Source organism: Palaemon carinicauda, chromosome 23 (assembly GCF_036898095.1).
Source record: "Palaemon carinicauda isolate YSFRI2023 chromosome 23, ASM3689809v2, whole genome shotgun sequence".
NCBI lineage: Eukaryota > Metazoa > Arthropoda > Malacostraca > Decapoda > Palaemonidae > Palaemon > Palaemon carinicauda.
Window position 1 is genome coordinate 104,151,145 of NC_090747.1, and position 15,663 is coordinate 104,166,807.

Genomic DNA, 15,663 nt, shown 5'->3' on the forward strand with positions numbered 1-15,663 from the left:
GGGGAAAGACTATTTGTATTTTTGAGGAATGGCAGTTGGAGGAATAGATTGCCTCTTGCCTGATATCTAGATTCGATTGAAATGGAGGGAAAGCTTGTGACAATTAACAGTTATTATTATTATTATTATTATTATTATTATTATTACTATTTGTTATTATTAGTTAAGCTATAACCCAAGTTGGAAAAGCAGGGTGCTATAAGCCCAAGGGATCTAACAGGAAAAAATATAAATAATATAATATAATTAATAAACTACAAGGAAGTAATGAACAATTAGAATAAAATATTTTAAGAACAGTAACAACATAAAAATAGGTCTTTCATATATAAACTATAAAAAGAGATTTATGTCAGCCTGTTCAACAATAAAACATTCGCTGTAGTTTTACCTGTGGTATGTCCTGTTTAAAGGGTTAAAGGCCGCTCATGAATGACAGAGGCAAGGGACAGTGACAGTACTTTAGCAAGCAGGACAATGCTAGGGACAAGGAAGGCTAGGCACTGGCTGCTAATGACTGAGCAGATAGATCTATAGGCTCCCCATACCCCGCCCTCCTTAGCTCACAGGGATGTTGAGGTTGCAGCGACCAAAGGAACTAACGAGTTTGAGCGGGACTCGATCCTCAGTCTGTCGATCACCAGTCAAGGACGTTACCACATTGGGTGCAGTATTTACGCTGGTTACCCTACGGGTCCGGTCAGTGCAAAGCTATCAACAGGAGGGAAATATCATTCACCTGAGTAACTTGTAAAGGAGACAAAAGGTTTTGTTCCGTAGGAGTTATAGTGCCGTCTCTTTGGTATTTCTTGAGGGTCTTTCCAGAACTCATTCGGCCTTTGGCCTCACTTGCTTTGTATCCTTCTAACTAGTGTACACGGCCCGTCAGAAAGGACGGCTAAATATATAGTTAGACATGCACACACATGTACCCTTCTCACCAGGCTATGACTATTCCTTCTTTCCTCCATACCCAAGGGGCGGGAAGAGCTGTGGGTGACCGGAAAGAAATTCATATATATATATATATATATATATATATATATATATGTATATATGTATATATGTATATATATATATATATATATATATATGTATATATGTATATATGTATATATATATATATATATATATATATATATATATATATATATATATATATATATATATATATATATATATTCAGACAGTTGTTCTTTATTATATAGGGGGATTTACTCCGTTCTTGATTCCTTTCTTCTTTTCACTGTCCGAGGATTTGATCTCGGAAGGTCTCCTCCTGTGGTACACTAATCATTGCCAAAATGTCTCTGCAGTGTACCTTCAACCTCTATATGCACCTACTTTTTAACTTTCTACTTTAATCCCACTTCTTTCTCCCATGTTGCTCAATCACCTCATAATGCCTTTAGTGGTACTTCAATGCTGATTGGCTTTCCTGGCCCTGGTGCTGGATCATTTGGCCCAAAGTCAATAAAGCTACAATTCAAAAAAGAAAAAAAAAAGAAAAAAAAAAAGGAATGGGAGTTGGATTTAAATAGGAGTCTTGAATTAGAGTTACGGAATGAGAAGGCTTGGAACCCTAACAAATGACACGTTGGTGGGTCACTGGTTAATAGGAAATGGTTTAACCCATATTATGCAGGATATAAGAAGAGTAACCTACCTGTTTCTAAGCCAGGTTCAAGGACATTGAAGATTTTAACCCTAAAATGACCCATTTGGCTCAATTTCAATCTGTGTAAGGAAATATTTAAGATTTCAGGAATATAGTTATTATTATTATTATTACTAGCCAAGCTACAACCCTAGTTGGAAAAGCAAGATACTATAAGTCCAGGAGCCCCAAGAAGTACTATAAGTTACTGAAGGAAACAGCACAGAAGATTTAACTACTTTTACACGTAAATACTATACTTATGAGTAACAAATGAGGAGAGTGAATCTGGAGATATCTCTTCTAAAAGTTATAAGGAGAAGGCAGATGGAATTTCTGGGACATGTAATAAGAAGAGAAAAGATCGGACTTTTGTGCCTTTCGGGAAAGATGGAGGGGAGAAGAGCAAGAGGACGGAAAAAAGTTTTTGGATAGCGTACTGGTAGATGTAAATGGGATTATAACAGCTGGACAATTTATACAGAGCTTGTGACAGGACCAGGTGGAGGCAATTGACAGCCCACGTCGAGGACATGGCACTTAGAGTATACTTATATTTCAAGTAGAGTGCAGCCTTGTAGGTTAAGTTATTAGTAGTGGCTGTATGGGAGGTGAAAACCATTCAGTAGAGTGGAGTGCATGGTCCTAAAAACAGACAATCAGACGGATGCAGAAGCAAGAATTCTGATAACCAATGGATAAAACAGTAAACGTGACTGTACAGTTATCTTCAAGGATCAAACCAACGGTTGATACAATGCTGAAAGGAGCTAAGCTTTCTGACGAGAGAAAAATCATAAATCAAATCACGTAGCGTCGTCATTCTTCGTCACTTTAATCCTTCGTGCTGAAATTAAAAGTTGGGCTACGTATTCCTTGGGTGTTTCAAACCTTGCATTCAAACTTCTGATGCTCGTTCGACTCGAACTAGTTTCACTTCCAGTGGTTACAACGTATTGATTATTTGTGTTTTCTAATTCATACTCATTTATGAAATACTGATTTTTTTTATAGTTTTTATGACTAATATTACTTGAAATTTACAATGATTAGCCGAAGAGATTTTCAAAAGATGTATGCGATCGAATCAGGCATCGAAAATCGTCTTTCGAACACACTTCGAAACCTCGTGATTGCCATAATCCCAGAGAGATATGCTGAGGGTTAAGTTCTGGCTTAAAAACAATTCAGATGTATTTATATATTCTTGAGATAAAACATCGTATCTTTTTTTATGTTATTTTCTTTTGTCTTATAGAGCAATGTAGAAGTCTTTCAGAGCTAGAAAAAACAGACTTTTGCTATATATTATCGTTTAAGTATGGCTTTAATCACGAGCCACATTCATAGAGATTTATTTACCTCGTCATATCTGTTGGTCTGTTCTCGTGTGTGATAAACAACCTGCCCGAATCACTGAAGCTTGTGTGAATGTTTGGATCTGTGGATTTGATTGGTGTTCTTCATGGGAAATCAGACTCTACTTGTATCCATTACGAAAATTGTTAAATTGTTTTCATGCACATCGTAATTTAAAGAGGAAATGATTAAAATTATTATAATTGAAATTATTATTTTTTTAATAAAATTTTGGCAATATGCTTTTTTTGACCCCCCCCCCAAAAAAAAACATAAAATGCCATTATTTTGCAAAGCAAACTAACACAGAATGGGTTGTGATGGCCTGTTGGTAACGTCCTTGCTAGGTTATCGCCAGACTGGGCCTCGAGTCCCGCTCAAACTCGTTAGTTCCTTTGGTCGCTGTAACCTCACCATCCTTGTCAGCTAAGGTTGGGATGTTTAAGGGGCCTATAGGTCTACTTGCTGAGTCATCAGCAGCCATTGTCTGGCCCTTCTTGGTCGTAGCTTAGATGGAGAGGGAGGCTTGGGTGCTAATCATATGTATGTATGATCAAGCTCTAGGGCATTGTCCTGCTTGCTAGGACAATGTTACTGCCATTCATAAGTGGGCTTTAAACCTTTAATGGACAACCAATATGCGAAAAAATGATTACAAGGAGTACGATAATTCTGAAATGGATAACTTTTAACGGCTAACATTTGGTTAAATAACCATTATCCCCATTTTTTTCAATTGTATTAATTGTCGTCCTGGGCCAAAGATATCGGTTGCTTGACTTAGAGTAGATTTCTCTTGTCCAAGTGTGGTAAGGTGTCCAATAGAATGTAAAGATCTTTGCTGAATATAAAGGTAATTGCTTTCATCTTGACTCTTAAAGTTCTTAAAGTGCTATTTCTCCTTTTTAAACTTTAATTTGAGTTTTTATATGATTTTAGGAAATCTTTTCCCCTTAAATTTCTTGGCGTTTTTTGGCAAGTTTAATTGGTTTGGCTTTTGTTATAGTTTCAGAAAAGTTCCTTTTCCAAAAGACTACTGATTTATTTTGCAACTTAATTGGCCTTAGGTTTTCATAAATTTATATAATTTTTTCCGCTTTTAATGGAAGTTTAATCCATTTTGATCTTCGTTATAATTCTAGAAAAATTTTCTATTATTCTTAATATTTCTATTTTTTTTTGGAAGGTATAATTAGCTTAAATTTGGATGTGATTTTAAAAATTCCTTTCCCATAACATGTTTTTCCCATAATTATAGAACATGCTTCTTCTGGCAAATGTAATTTTATATTGTTTTTTTTATATATATAGGTAAAGTTACTTATTATTATTATTATTATTATTATTATTATTATTGTTATTATTATTATTATTATTACTACTACTACTACTACTACTACTACTACTACTACTACTACTACTACTACTACTACTACTACTACTACTACTACTTCTAGCTAAGTTATAACCCTAATTCGAAAAGAAGAATGCTATAAGCCTAAGGGCTCCAATAGGGAAAATTAGCCCTGTGAGGAAAGGAAATAAAGAAATGAGAGAAATATATGAAAGGTAATAAACAATCAAAATAAAATATTTCAAGAACAGAAACAATATTAAAACATCTCTCATATATAAACTATAATATGACTTATGTCAGCCTGTTCAACATAAAACATTTGCTGCAAGTTTGAACTAATGAAGTTCTACTACTCGATTAGGAAGATCATTCCACGACTTGGTCACAGCTGGAATAAAACTTCTAGGATACATGACTGATTTTTTTTTGTCAACTTCGATTAGCTTGTTTTGTGTCAACATTCATTTTCCATAACATTTGTGTTATTCAGCAACATGAAATGGCTTAGTTTTACCTTTTATTTAATATTTTTTTATTTTATTTTTGTTTCTAAAGTTCTCGTTAGATTTCATAGTCAACAGAGCATCATTCTAATCACACATCTTTGGCATTTTCGGTTTTGCCTGACTGTGTCTGGTGAGAATATAAAGAAGAGATCAAGGGCTGTTATAGGCAACATCATATCTGCATCCAGAGTAATTACTGTATAGAGATTAGGAAAGAAAATGGGGTTATAGAAAACGGCCATATGGTACTGCTTCTACCCACAACAGCATAGAAAACGACACCAAAAATATAATACTATAGATCGCCTAATATCATCCACATAGAAAGGTATTTCTTTCGGACCTTTGAAGTTATTTATTGTTTTTAAAAAATTCTATTGGAAAATCATTTGAAGATCTTTTTACCGTGGGTTTCCACTGTCTAAGGGTAGAGTTTTCTTGCTTGAGGGTACACTCGAGCACATTATTCTATCTTATTACTCTTCCTCTTGTTATTTTGACGTTTTTATAGTTTATATATGAAAGATTCAATTTAATGTTATTGTTCTGGAACTTCTCTTGTAGGTTATTTCCTGATTTCCTTTCCTCACTGGGCTATTTTCTCTGTTGGAGCCCTTGGGTATGAGCATCGTGCGTTTCCAACTAGGGTTGTAGCCTTGCAAGTAATAATAATAATAATAATAATAATAATAATAATAATAATAATAATAATTGTAATTGTGATTATAATTATAATCATAATTATAATTATGATTATGATTATGATTATGATTATAATTATATTAATAATTATAATTATATTAATAATTATAATTGTATTAATAATTATAATTATATTAGTAATTATAATTATACTAGTAATTATAATTATATTAATTATAATTATATTGATAATAATAATAATGATAATAATAATAATAATAATAACAGTAATATTAAGAATAATAATATCTCTGAATAGGTAGACCCGAGTGAAAAAATAAAACTCGAGCCTGATAAGTGAGTTTATAGTGATACTTACCCAGAAAGGGCTTAATGTTTATTCGTTTGTGTTTTGGTGGAAGAATGTTAAATTGTTTAACCTAACCCCACAGCCTTTTTATCAAATAATTTTCATCATACGAGATTCTTGGATGACTGTTCTAATTAAGTTTATCATAAATGTCAACCCTTTTCAAATATTACACAGTTTCGTACATCACAAAACGTGAAAACCTGCCCTATATAACAGTGGTTCCCAAGCTTTTTTCTGTCATTTCCCCCCTGCACCCAGTTCAACCATCCAGATTTCTCCCTTCATGCCCCGCCCAGCCCTCTTGCCCACTCGCCTGCCTCAGAAATGGGCATGATACTCTAATTCTCCCCTTGAATATCATGTCAGTGAGAACTGATATGATCATATCAAAATTGAATGGCTAACAACATATTGCCCCACGTACTATGAGGACATTTTCTGCATGTTTTAGTTAGTAGATAGTGTAATTATTTCCTCCCTGGAAGCTTCATATTTCCCCCCAGGGGGAAATTTCCCCCAGGCTGGGAACCACTGCTATATAACGTTTATTTGAAGTATTGCATATTTAATTTATATTTGTTTTCCGCCGGACTAATTCATTTTAAATTAGAAGGGCACTCAGTAGAACGCAGACCTCCGCCGCGGCAACTTATTTCTCGACCTTTTGCTCGACCTTGACCTTAACATGTATTAATTAGCGTGGAATTTCATATACTCAAATATGAACCAAGTTTGAAGTCTCTCGGACATTGATGTCCAACTTATATCTGATTACGTGATTTGGACACTGCTTGACGGTGAACTTCGACTATCTTTGACCTTGCCCTTCCAAAATTTAATCATTTCCAGCTTTTTACCTAAGTTACTCCATGTAAGTTTCATTACTCTACGATTAAAATTGTGACCCTGAAGCTGTTCCTGAACAAACACGCACAAACAAACACACAAACAGGGGTGAAAACATAACCTCCTTCCAACTTCGTTGGCGGAGGTAACAAACCAGATCTCATAGGTGTTTTGAAATATCTTACTCTATTTTCCCATTCTGTACCAATCAAATTTCTCTCACACACTAGTCTAACTATTGAAATACTTAAAAATTCTTTCGTTGGTGACTTGCATAAGCTAACGTAACCTAATTTTACCTGCCCCCATCTCTAATTTACCAATACTTTAATGCCCAGATTCAAATAGTTCTCACAAATACATCTATTTTTTTTTCAATATTGATTTCAACATATCTCCTTTGTAAATATTCCTGCACGGCTCTGCTTTGTGTTGCATAACCTTAATTAATTTCCTTTAAATTATATATGCATTTATGTATATATATATATATATATATATATATATATAAATATGTATATATATATACATATATATATATATATATTATATATATATATATGTATATATATACATATATATATGTATATATATGTATATATATATGTATATATATATGTATATATATATATATATATATATATATATATATATATATATACATATATATATATGTATATACATATGTATATATATATATATGTATCACATATGTATATATATATATGTATATATGTATATATATGTATATATATATGCATATATATATATATATATATATATATATATATGTATATGCATATATATATATGTGTGTGTATATATATATATATATGTGTGTGTGTATATATATATATATATATATATATATATGTATATATATATATATGAATAAATCTTTCCAGGCACGCTAGGCAACAAGACTTATAACTACTGGTCTCTCCCCCATCCCTTGGGTAAGGGGGGGAGGGAGTAGTCATATCCTGGTGAGAGGGGTTGTAGTTAGGAAAGAAGGAGGGGATGGGAAGAGTTGAACCTGTGTGTGTCATTTCATAGTGCAACTGCCAAGTTTTTTTCCTCTCAGTTGCACCTTGATAAGGGTATGACTACTCCTTCTCCCACCTTATCCGTGGGACGGGTAATCAATAAATATTCTCTCTTTATTTATTTCATTAATTGATCAGTTTATTGATTTTCTTTGTGAGAGAGAGAGAGAGAGAGAGAGAGAGAGAGAGAGAGAGAGAGAGAGAGAGAGAGAGAGAGAGAGAGAGAGAGGCCGTTCTCCAAGTATCTCATAAACCCATTTTATAAGTTTCTTAAATAAGTGGGCGCTAAATTGTTCTATTCTTATATTGTCATCATGCATATAATGATATTATGCGCTTAAAAAGGTTTATTTTCAATTGCATAACTAAAAGCAATAAAATAAACATTGAAAAAAATATATTATCACTTATTACTCTTCAAACTGAGCATTCTTATAGAATTATGAAAGAAATAACTCATAATATCCTTATAGCTGGATGGACAGGAAAACAATGAGAGGATTTTTTTTATATACTAAAGAAAAATGTAGTAATATTCCAAAACTTGTGTAACTTTTTATTTATTGGTTTATTATTTTTACGAAAGTTAATCATACTAAGGGTAGGCTTCACGATGTTTCTAACATTGATAAATTCGCATTAACAGTTCTAATGTTATCCTCTCTCTTTCTCTCTCTCTCGTACTTATAATCATGAATATTGCATGAAAAAGCACGAAAGCTTTGGCGTGTTTATGAAGATTAAACCTTCAGAAATTTTAGTATGATTATTTGTGCTTGGGGCTTACACATACGAAAGACTTGTGTTTTTGTATACTATATACATGGGTTAATGTTTATTTTTGATTTCCATCTCATTAGGGACGATTATTTTTTAACGAAGTTTACACATTAATTTTTTTTTCAGCACTTTGCCTTATAGTCTATTTTTTTCCCCAACGCTTTGCCGTATAGTCTAGTTTTTTCCCATCCTTGCCTTATAATCTAAACATCACAATCAGTCAGTCATATTAGCAGGCATTCTATTACTGTGTGTTTTATACATATCGTTTCATAAAAAACAATTCTCCATGGAGCCGAGAATATTAAGTCTGGCTCATAAAGCTTTGTTTTGTCATTGCATATTTGATGTCATGCAAATGAAATTGTTCAGGATAGAATTTCCCGTTTGATTTTTGACATAGAATCACTAAATGGAAAGCGTCCACTTCTGTGAAATGTCCCGGGATCAAGTCCTGAGTGAGGTGAAACGCTATAATTTTACTGTAAAATAAAGATAAATATGTACGATATAATTAGAACAAGAAATAAATTATCAGCGTTAGTGGGAAACGATTAATGGAGAAGTATTCAATTAAAAGATCAAGATAGGGGCGACTGACGAAATCTAACCGAGGCCCTTTGCGTCAATAGGCGTAGGAGATGATGATGATGATGATGATGATGATGATGATGATGAGATTAAAAAAATGCAGTAGAAGGATGAAGCGATGACGAGCCCCTTTTATAAATCAAGAGTAAACGGTAAAACTATAATAAAATACTTTATATGTGAAACAGATAATAATGATATAAATAATGCCATTAAAAAACAAGGGAAAATCATATATTAAAAAGAAGGGTCTAGTTTATTAGGCTTAGAAAGAAAAGAGGCTACTTTGGAGATGAGTTATCACAAAGTTGAACTTGGCCAGATGCCTGTATTGGTTCTTGAGATATTTCGTATCAATGGTCACAAGAAGGAAGAAGAAAAGACTATGAAATGACAAATGAAGATCGCCGTAACAGCATTGATGTTATGAAAGTGAAAACGAAGTATCTCAGACTGAAGGTCTCAGAATGATTAGAATACAACTACTAAGATTGGAGATAGAGATAGGACTGTCTTAATTCTGTCCGGTTTGCCTGCCAGTATGAATAAAGTGGATGATTGTATTCTTGAAATGCTCTCAGTTCCATCTAGCGAATTCAGCTTACCGTATATGATTAGAAGTTGAAAATTGGAATAAGAAGATTTACAGCCTTTGTTCTGTATGACATGTCAGTGACATGTCACAGGTGCTTTATAAAAGTATTAAACGGGGGGACAATTAAGTTTAATGTTTTACGGATGGGACAAAGAGATTGAGGTAAGAGGGTAGGGAGAGAGATAAGTGTGTCCATGAAGAACTTGCTTCACCATTAACTGGATGAAGTGTAAAAATTTGTTTTTTTTGGGGGGTGGGGGGGGGGGGGGTTGGGGGGGGCGATTATCAACGGATATTTTATTTTTTAGTTTATGTTTTATAATAAAAACAGAAGAGTTTTAAGAAATTCAATTGGCCCAGGTACTGTATATGGTTGGCTATAATAAAAAGTAGAAATGGAGGATTGTAAAAATGCTCTTATATTAACGAAAGAAGGCTGTGCTCTGGACTTGACTTGAAGAAAAGTATATTGGATATTCACTATGGATGTAATCAAGAGTTTAAAGTAATTTTTAATAACACATATAAGAGAAATAATGACTTAATATACAAGTTTATGTTTCGGATTAAACATATACTCGTATTTTGGAGGCTGATTCAGAAGAGTGAATTATGGAAATAGTTGAGATTTGCTACAATGGATATGTCAAATAAGCGGAACTATATTACTAAAATATATATTTTGATAAGGGCAGAGGATTAGAATAAAGAAAGGTTATACAGCATGTATTTATTCAGGGATTGTTGTAAATACCCCAAACTTGGAGATAATAAATACGAAGAACATCAAATACTTGCTGATCACTTGATGATATACACAGCTACACATATAAACCTATACATATATACATGTACATAATTCTACCATAAGCCTATATGGATGATTAATTTAATATCACTTTGCATACCCTATACTCTTTTAGTCTCGAGTATAGAGGAATGATCGTGCCTTGTGTATACTGATACTACAAGTGATGTCCACAAGCCAGGTCTATACAAGCTTAGCATCCTTTTTGATTACTCACTTGTTTACTTGTTTATGCAGTACTACAACAGACGAAAGCATATTGGATACTTCCTTACACTAATACTGTCTAAGTTATCTTTTGGTTCGTCTTCTGTGAGTCAAATGTTCATATCTTGTATGAATTAGATATATCACTCGTGTTTTTGAATTATGAACTAATTATTCAAGGTTTTTATTCAAACTGCGTATAATATTGAATTTTGTGCATTTTTCACTTTCATAAATAATGAAAATAACTAGATCTCATCTCTTTAATTGAAAATGCTGAGGTGGAAAGAGTTCATTTGCTTCGTAGATCAAAGAACATTGGATACTCTTAATAGATCTATTTTTACTTCAGTCACTTGCGTTTAACTCTTGATGTTTAATTTAATACTCATGCGTTTTGATACTCGCAAAGTAAAATAGGAAACACTGCACCACCCAAACTTTATAATCGTTTTTAAAATTGAATTGGAATTGTTCGAGCTGGTAGTTTTATTCGACCAGGTCCTTTTCGTATAGAAAATCGAGTCGATCGTTTAGGGATGAGTTGTATTCGACCGGGTCCTTATCCTTCCAAAATGTAGTCAATCATTTTCAGATGAGTTGTATTCGACCAGGTCCTTTTCCTACCAATAATGTAGGCAATCATTTCTGGATGAGTTGTATTCGACCAGGTAATTTTCCTTCCAAAAATGTAGTTAATCATTTTGGATGAACTGTATTCGACCAGATCCTTTCCCTACCAAAAATGTAGTCAATAATTTTTGGATGAGTTGTATTCGACCAGGTCCTTTCCCTACCAAAAATGTAGTCAATAATTTTTGGATAAGTTGTATTCGACCAGGTCCTTTTCCTACCAAAAATGTAGTCGATTGTCTTTAGATGAGTTGTATTCCAACGGGTCCTTTTCCTTCCAAAATGTAGTCAATCAATTTTGGATGACTTGTATTCGACCAGGTCCTTACCCTACCCAAAAACCTAGTAGACAGTTTTTGGAGGATTTTTTGCTTGGTGACGAGTCACTATATGACATAATTGACTCGAAGTCGATTAAGTTGTCGGCGCAGATGGCTAAGCTGATGAACCAAAGACGCCGTATGGGATAACGGTCCCCCTCCTCCTCCCGCCACGTCGTGTTTGGAGTTGATTCCCTTGCCGGATTGGCTGAGCTCGTCCAGGCATTTCCGAACTCCGGCGCACACACCCGATACGTCACTCACTCTGCAAGGTGGAATTGAGAGACATGAAGGTTAGCGGTGTATGGAACCTGTTCTGTACAAAGTAGATTAGTCTGTGAAATCTACTCTAGACGGAAGAGATCTTTATTTTGGATTTTACAAAGAAGTGCAACGACATGAATTAAGTATTATAAAGGCAAGAAATGTTTGCAAAATATGGGAGTTAAAAATACGCAGATAAATATTTTACGAACCCTGATTAACAATGAAAAGAAAAAAACTGTAATTACACGAATGAAGAAATATTAAGACAAGACAAATTTGCAAAAATATGGGAGTTAGTTAACTTGGGGTTTTAGAAATATGTATAAGAGTAATTTGCAAAGCCTGCATAACAATGGAAAAAATGAAAAAATGTAATAACATGAATTAAAAAATTATACAGACAAGAACATTTTGCAAAACATGCGAGTTAGGTCATTTGCAAATGTGAAACATGTAGAAAAGTAATTTACGAAATTACAGAATTAAAAAGAGGTAGAATAGGAGGTCCAGGAGCACTGGAATTAACCCATAATTGTCTTGAGTAATGAGTGCTTAAAAGAATGGCATTTTCCATGGAGAAAAATCCCGGTGAATTCTGGGATGTAAAATAATGAATTTTGTTAGACTTTAGAAATAAGAATATGGATTTACAGTTTATAAAATATTGCATTTGCAATTACTTTGGTAGCAGGTCAGTGTGATAAAATTTTAAGTTATATGGTAGTTTTAGCCAAAGTTTAATTATGTAATGTATTCAATTTTCATTCAGTCATAAACTTTCATTCTAGTTCCACTCAGATTTCATTTGGTGTGTATTGTGTGTATATGAACGTACGTAACATACATCCAATCCACAAAAACATACACAGAAAGATTTTCCTCTTACGGAGAGATATATATGAGTGGCTAAATGGTTTGTCACTGTCGTACAAGTTTCCTGGATCAGGTTTTGATTCCCCTGCCAGCCATAAGCTATTATCTTTGAGTTGATTCCCTCTTGGGTCTCTGATCCCGAGGTATAAGAGAGAATCCAGACATTAAGGTAGAAAAATATATGGCTTATTTAAATATGAAAAAAAAACGTCTAAATGTGCGAATTAACATTAGTTTTAATTATGAAATTCAGTTATGTGTCTCCTCAGTTTAAGTATTTTCGAGTAATTCAAACTCTTAAAGCTGATTTACGATGTTTATAAACATGTTCTCCGTGAGAAGTTGCCTCATGTAAATATATTATCCTAATAAAGAGAAAGCAAAATGAACGCCACACTAACTCACCCTCGTCATAGGGACTATGAATAGCATTACGTGAAACGTAACAGCGTTTAGGTAAACAGAATAAAGGTTTTCCGTGTCCAGGTAATACCAGGTTTCTCGACTCTGCCCCTCAGCGAGCGTATTATCAAAATAACTTTTTATTTGACTGGAATGTTGAAAGGGAATAGGTGGGCAGGGTTAGGGAAATTATTTATCCGTGACTCTTATTACTCTTCCCCAGCGGCATTGACTTGAAGTAAAATGTATTTACTGTCATACAGTAAAAGGGTACACTAATGGGGGAATTTATTAAAAGAACCAGTGAATTAACAAACAATTGACAGTGTCTTATCATCTCCCTCCTCAACTCATCGCTATTTACAAAGAGCACATTATGGTTATGGCTTTCACTAATTCTTTCCTTTGACTTTGGGTCTCTGGTACCTCTCCCTCTTCTTCCCTTTGGTGTGTAAGAGTTGGGACTGGCAGTCTTCTTGACTCCTTTGTATAAGAGATCCTTCTGCCATCATTAGAGACGGTGAAGTCACGGACACCTTTTCATTCATTTTTATTTCATTTTTTATTTGTTTTTTCTTCCAAGGAACGTCGATGAAGGAAGGGGAGATGGGTTAGAGAGAAAATTAGATATTGTTAACAAACTTGGCTGGTTTGGGGTTAGTTATGGGTCGGCAGTTGAGTAAAATCACGGAATATTCAGGTTTTATTTCCATTGACCTTCATAATTATATGTATATGTACATATGCCGTATGAATGTATATATATATATATATATATATATATATATATATATATATATATATATATGTATGTTATATATGTATATGTATATATATACACATATATACATATTGTATTTATGTGTGTGTATATAGATACATATATATGTATATATACATATATGCATATATATTTATATGTATATATACATATATATTTGTATATTCATATATACATATATACATATATGTTTGTATATGTATATATACACATATACATATTTGTATATGTATATATACATATATATATATGCATATGATATATATATATATATATATATATATATATATATATAAGTATATTTATGTATATGTATGTTTATATATAATTATATATATTTTCATGTTTATGTATTTATGTATATGTATATATATATACATATATATATATATATATATATATATATATATATATATATATATATATATATATATATATCGCTACCTCATTGCAAGAGGGTCGTAACTCCAAATTCCTGATTTTTCAGGAGACGCTTTTGAAAGTTGCTAAGTCCTATGAATTTAATCATGTTTCACAATCTTCTTAGTGCCATCTCTCGGCCGCTAATTCACCTAGATTTACGACTCTTTTACCAAAAGATGCAGAATCAATTCGGCAATCTTGTACACCATATAACTCAAAACTAGCAAATTTGGAGTTACGACCCTCTTGCAATGAGGTAGCGATATATATATATATATATATATATATATATATATATATATATATATATATATATATATATATATATATATATAGAGAGAGAGAGAGAGAGAGAGAGAGAGAGAGAGAGAATATATATATATATATATATATATATATATATATATATATATATATATAGAGAGAGAGAGAGAGAGAGAGAGAGAGAGAGAGAGAGATTTATATATATAATCCGCTTGGGATGAATATCTCCTTTTAAGTTCCATGATGCAGCGAGATGTTGAATAGTGTAGGTAATGCCAATTTATCATAATTAATGAAGCTCTTGACAGTGACAAAAGCCCATAAACCAAAGTATTAGAGCAGAAAAAAACTTATTGCCAATGACTCAGCTTCCTAAGCTTCAGAGACGTTCCACAAAATTCTGTCAACCTTCACGAAGTGATTTGATCACAGTGAGTTTTTAATGGCAAAAGCTATGAGGTAGCGACATCAGCGCCTCACGCGGTGCACTGTAGAACTTCAGTAGAACTTCAAAAGTTCAAAGTTGCAGCCAATGTTTTTATGTTGAACAGGCTGAGATAAGTCTTTTTATAGTTTATATATGACATTTATATCTATTTTGACTTTGTTACTGTTTGTTGAATGATTTATTTTTAATTTGTTCTCATTATTTATTTATTTCCTTATTTCCTCTCCTCAATGGGCTATTTTTCCTTGTTGGAGCCCTTGGGCTTATAGCATCTTACTTTTCCAACTAGGGTTGTAGCTTGGCTAGTAATAATAATAATAATAATAATAATAATAATAATAATATATGTCACTAGCATCTCTCGGTTGTGGTGGCCTGGTGGTAGCGTTCTTGCCTGGTGATTGCCAGACTAAGGGTTCGAGTCTCGCTCCTTTGGTAGCTATAACCTCACCATCCTTTTGAGCTAAGGATGGGTAGTTTGGGGG

General features: G+C 33.1%; 1 protein-coding gene and 1 long non-coding RNA gene across 2 annotated transcripts in view; one reads left to right on the forward strand and one right to left on the reverse strand.

The window, feature by feature from the left end:
* Positions 1-15,663, forward strand: part of LOC137617335 (uncharacterized) — a 388,681-nt gene that overhangs the window by 344 nt on the left and 372,674 nt on the right. The gene's annotated exons all lie outside the window — the stretch shown is intronic.
* The window catches only part of LOC137617333 (uncharacterized), a 53,931-nt gene continuing 49,938 nt past the window's right edge, over positions 11,671-15,663 (reverse strand). Inside the window, exon 9 of the mRNA XM_068347358.1 lies at positions 11,671-11,985. Coding sequence (XP_068203459.1) covers positions 11,787-11,985 — 199 coding nt within the window. The 3' untranslated portion in view covers positions 11,671-11,786. The remainder of the gene's footprint in view (positions 11,986-15,663) is intronic.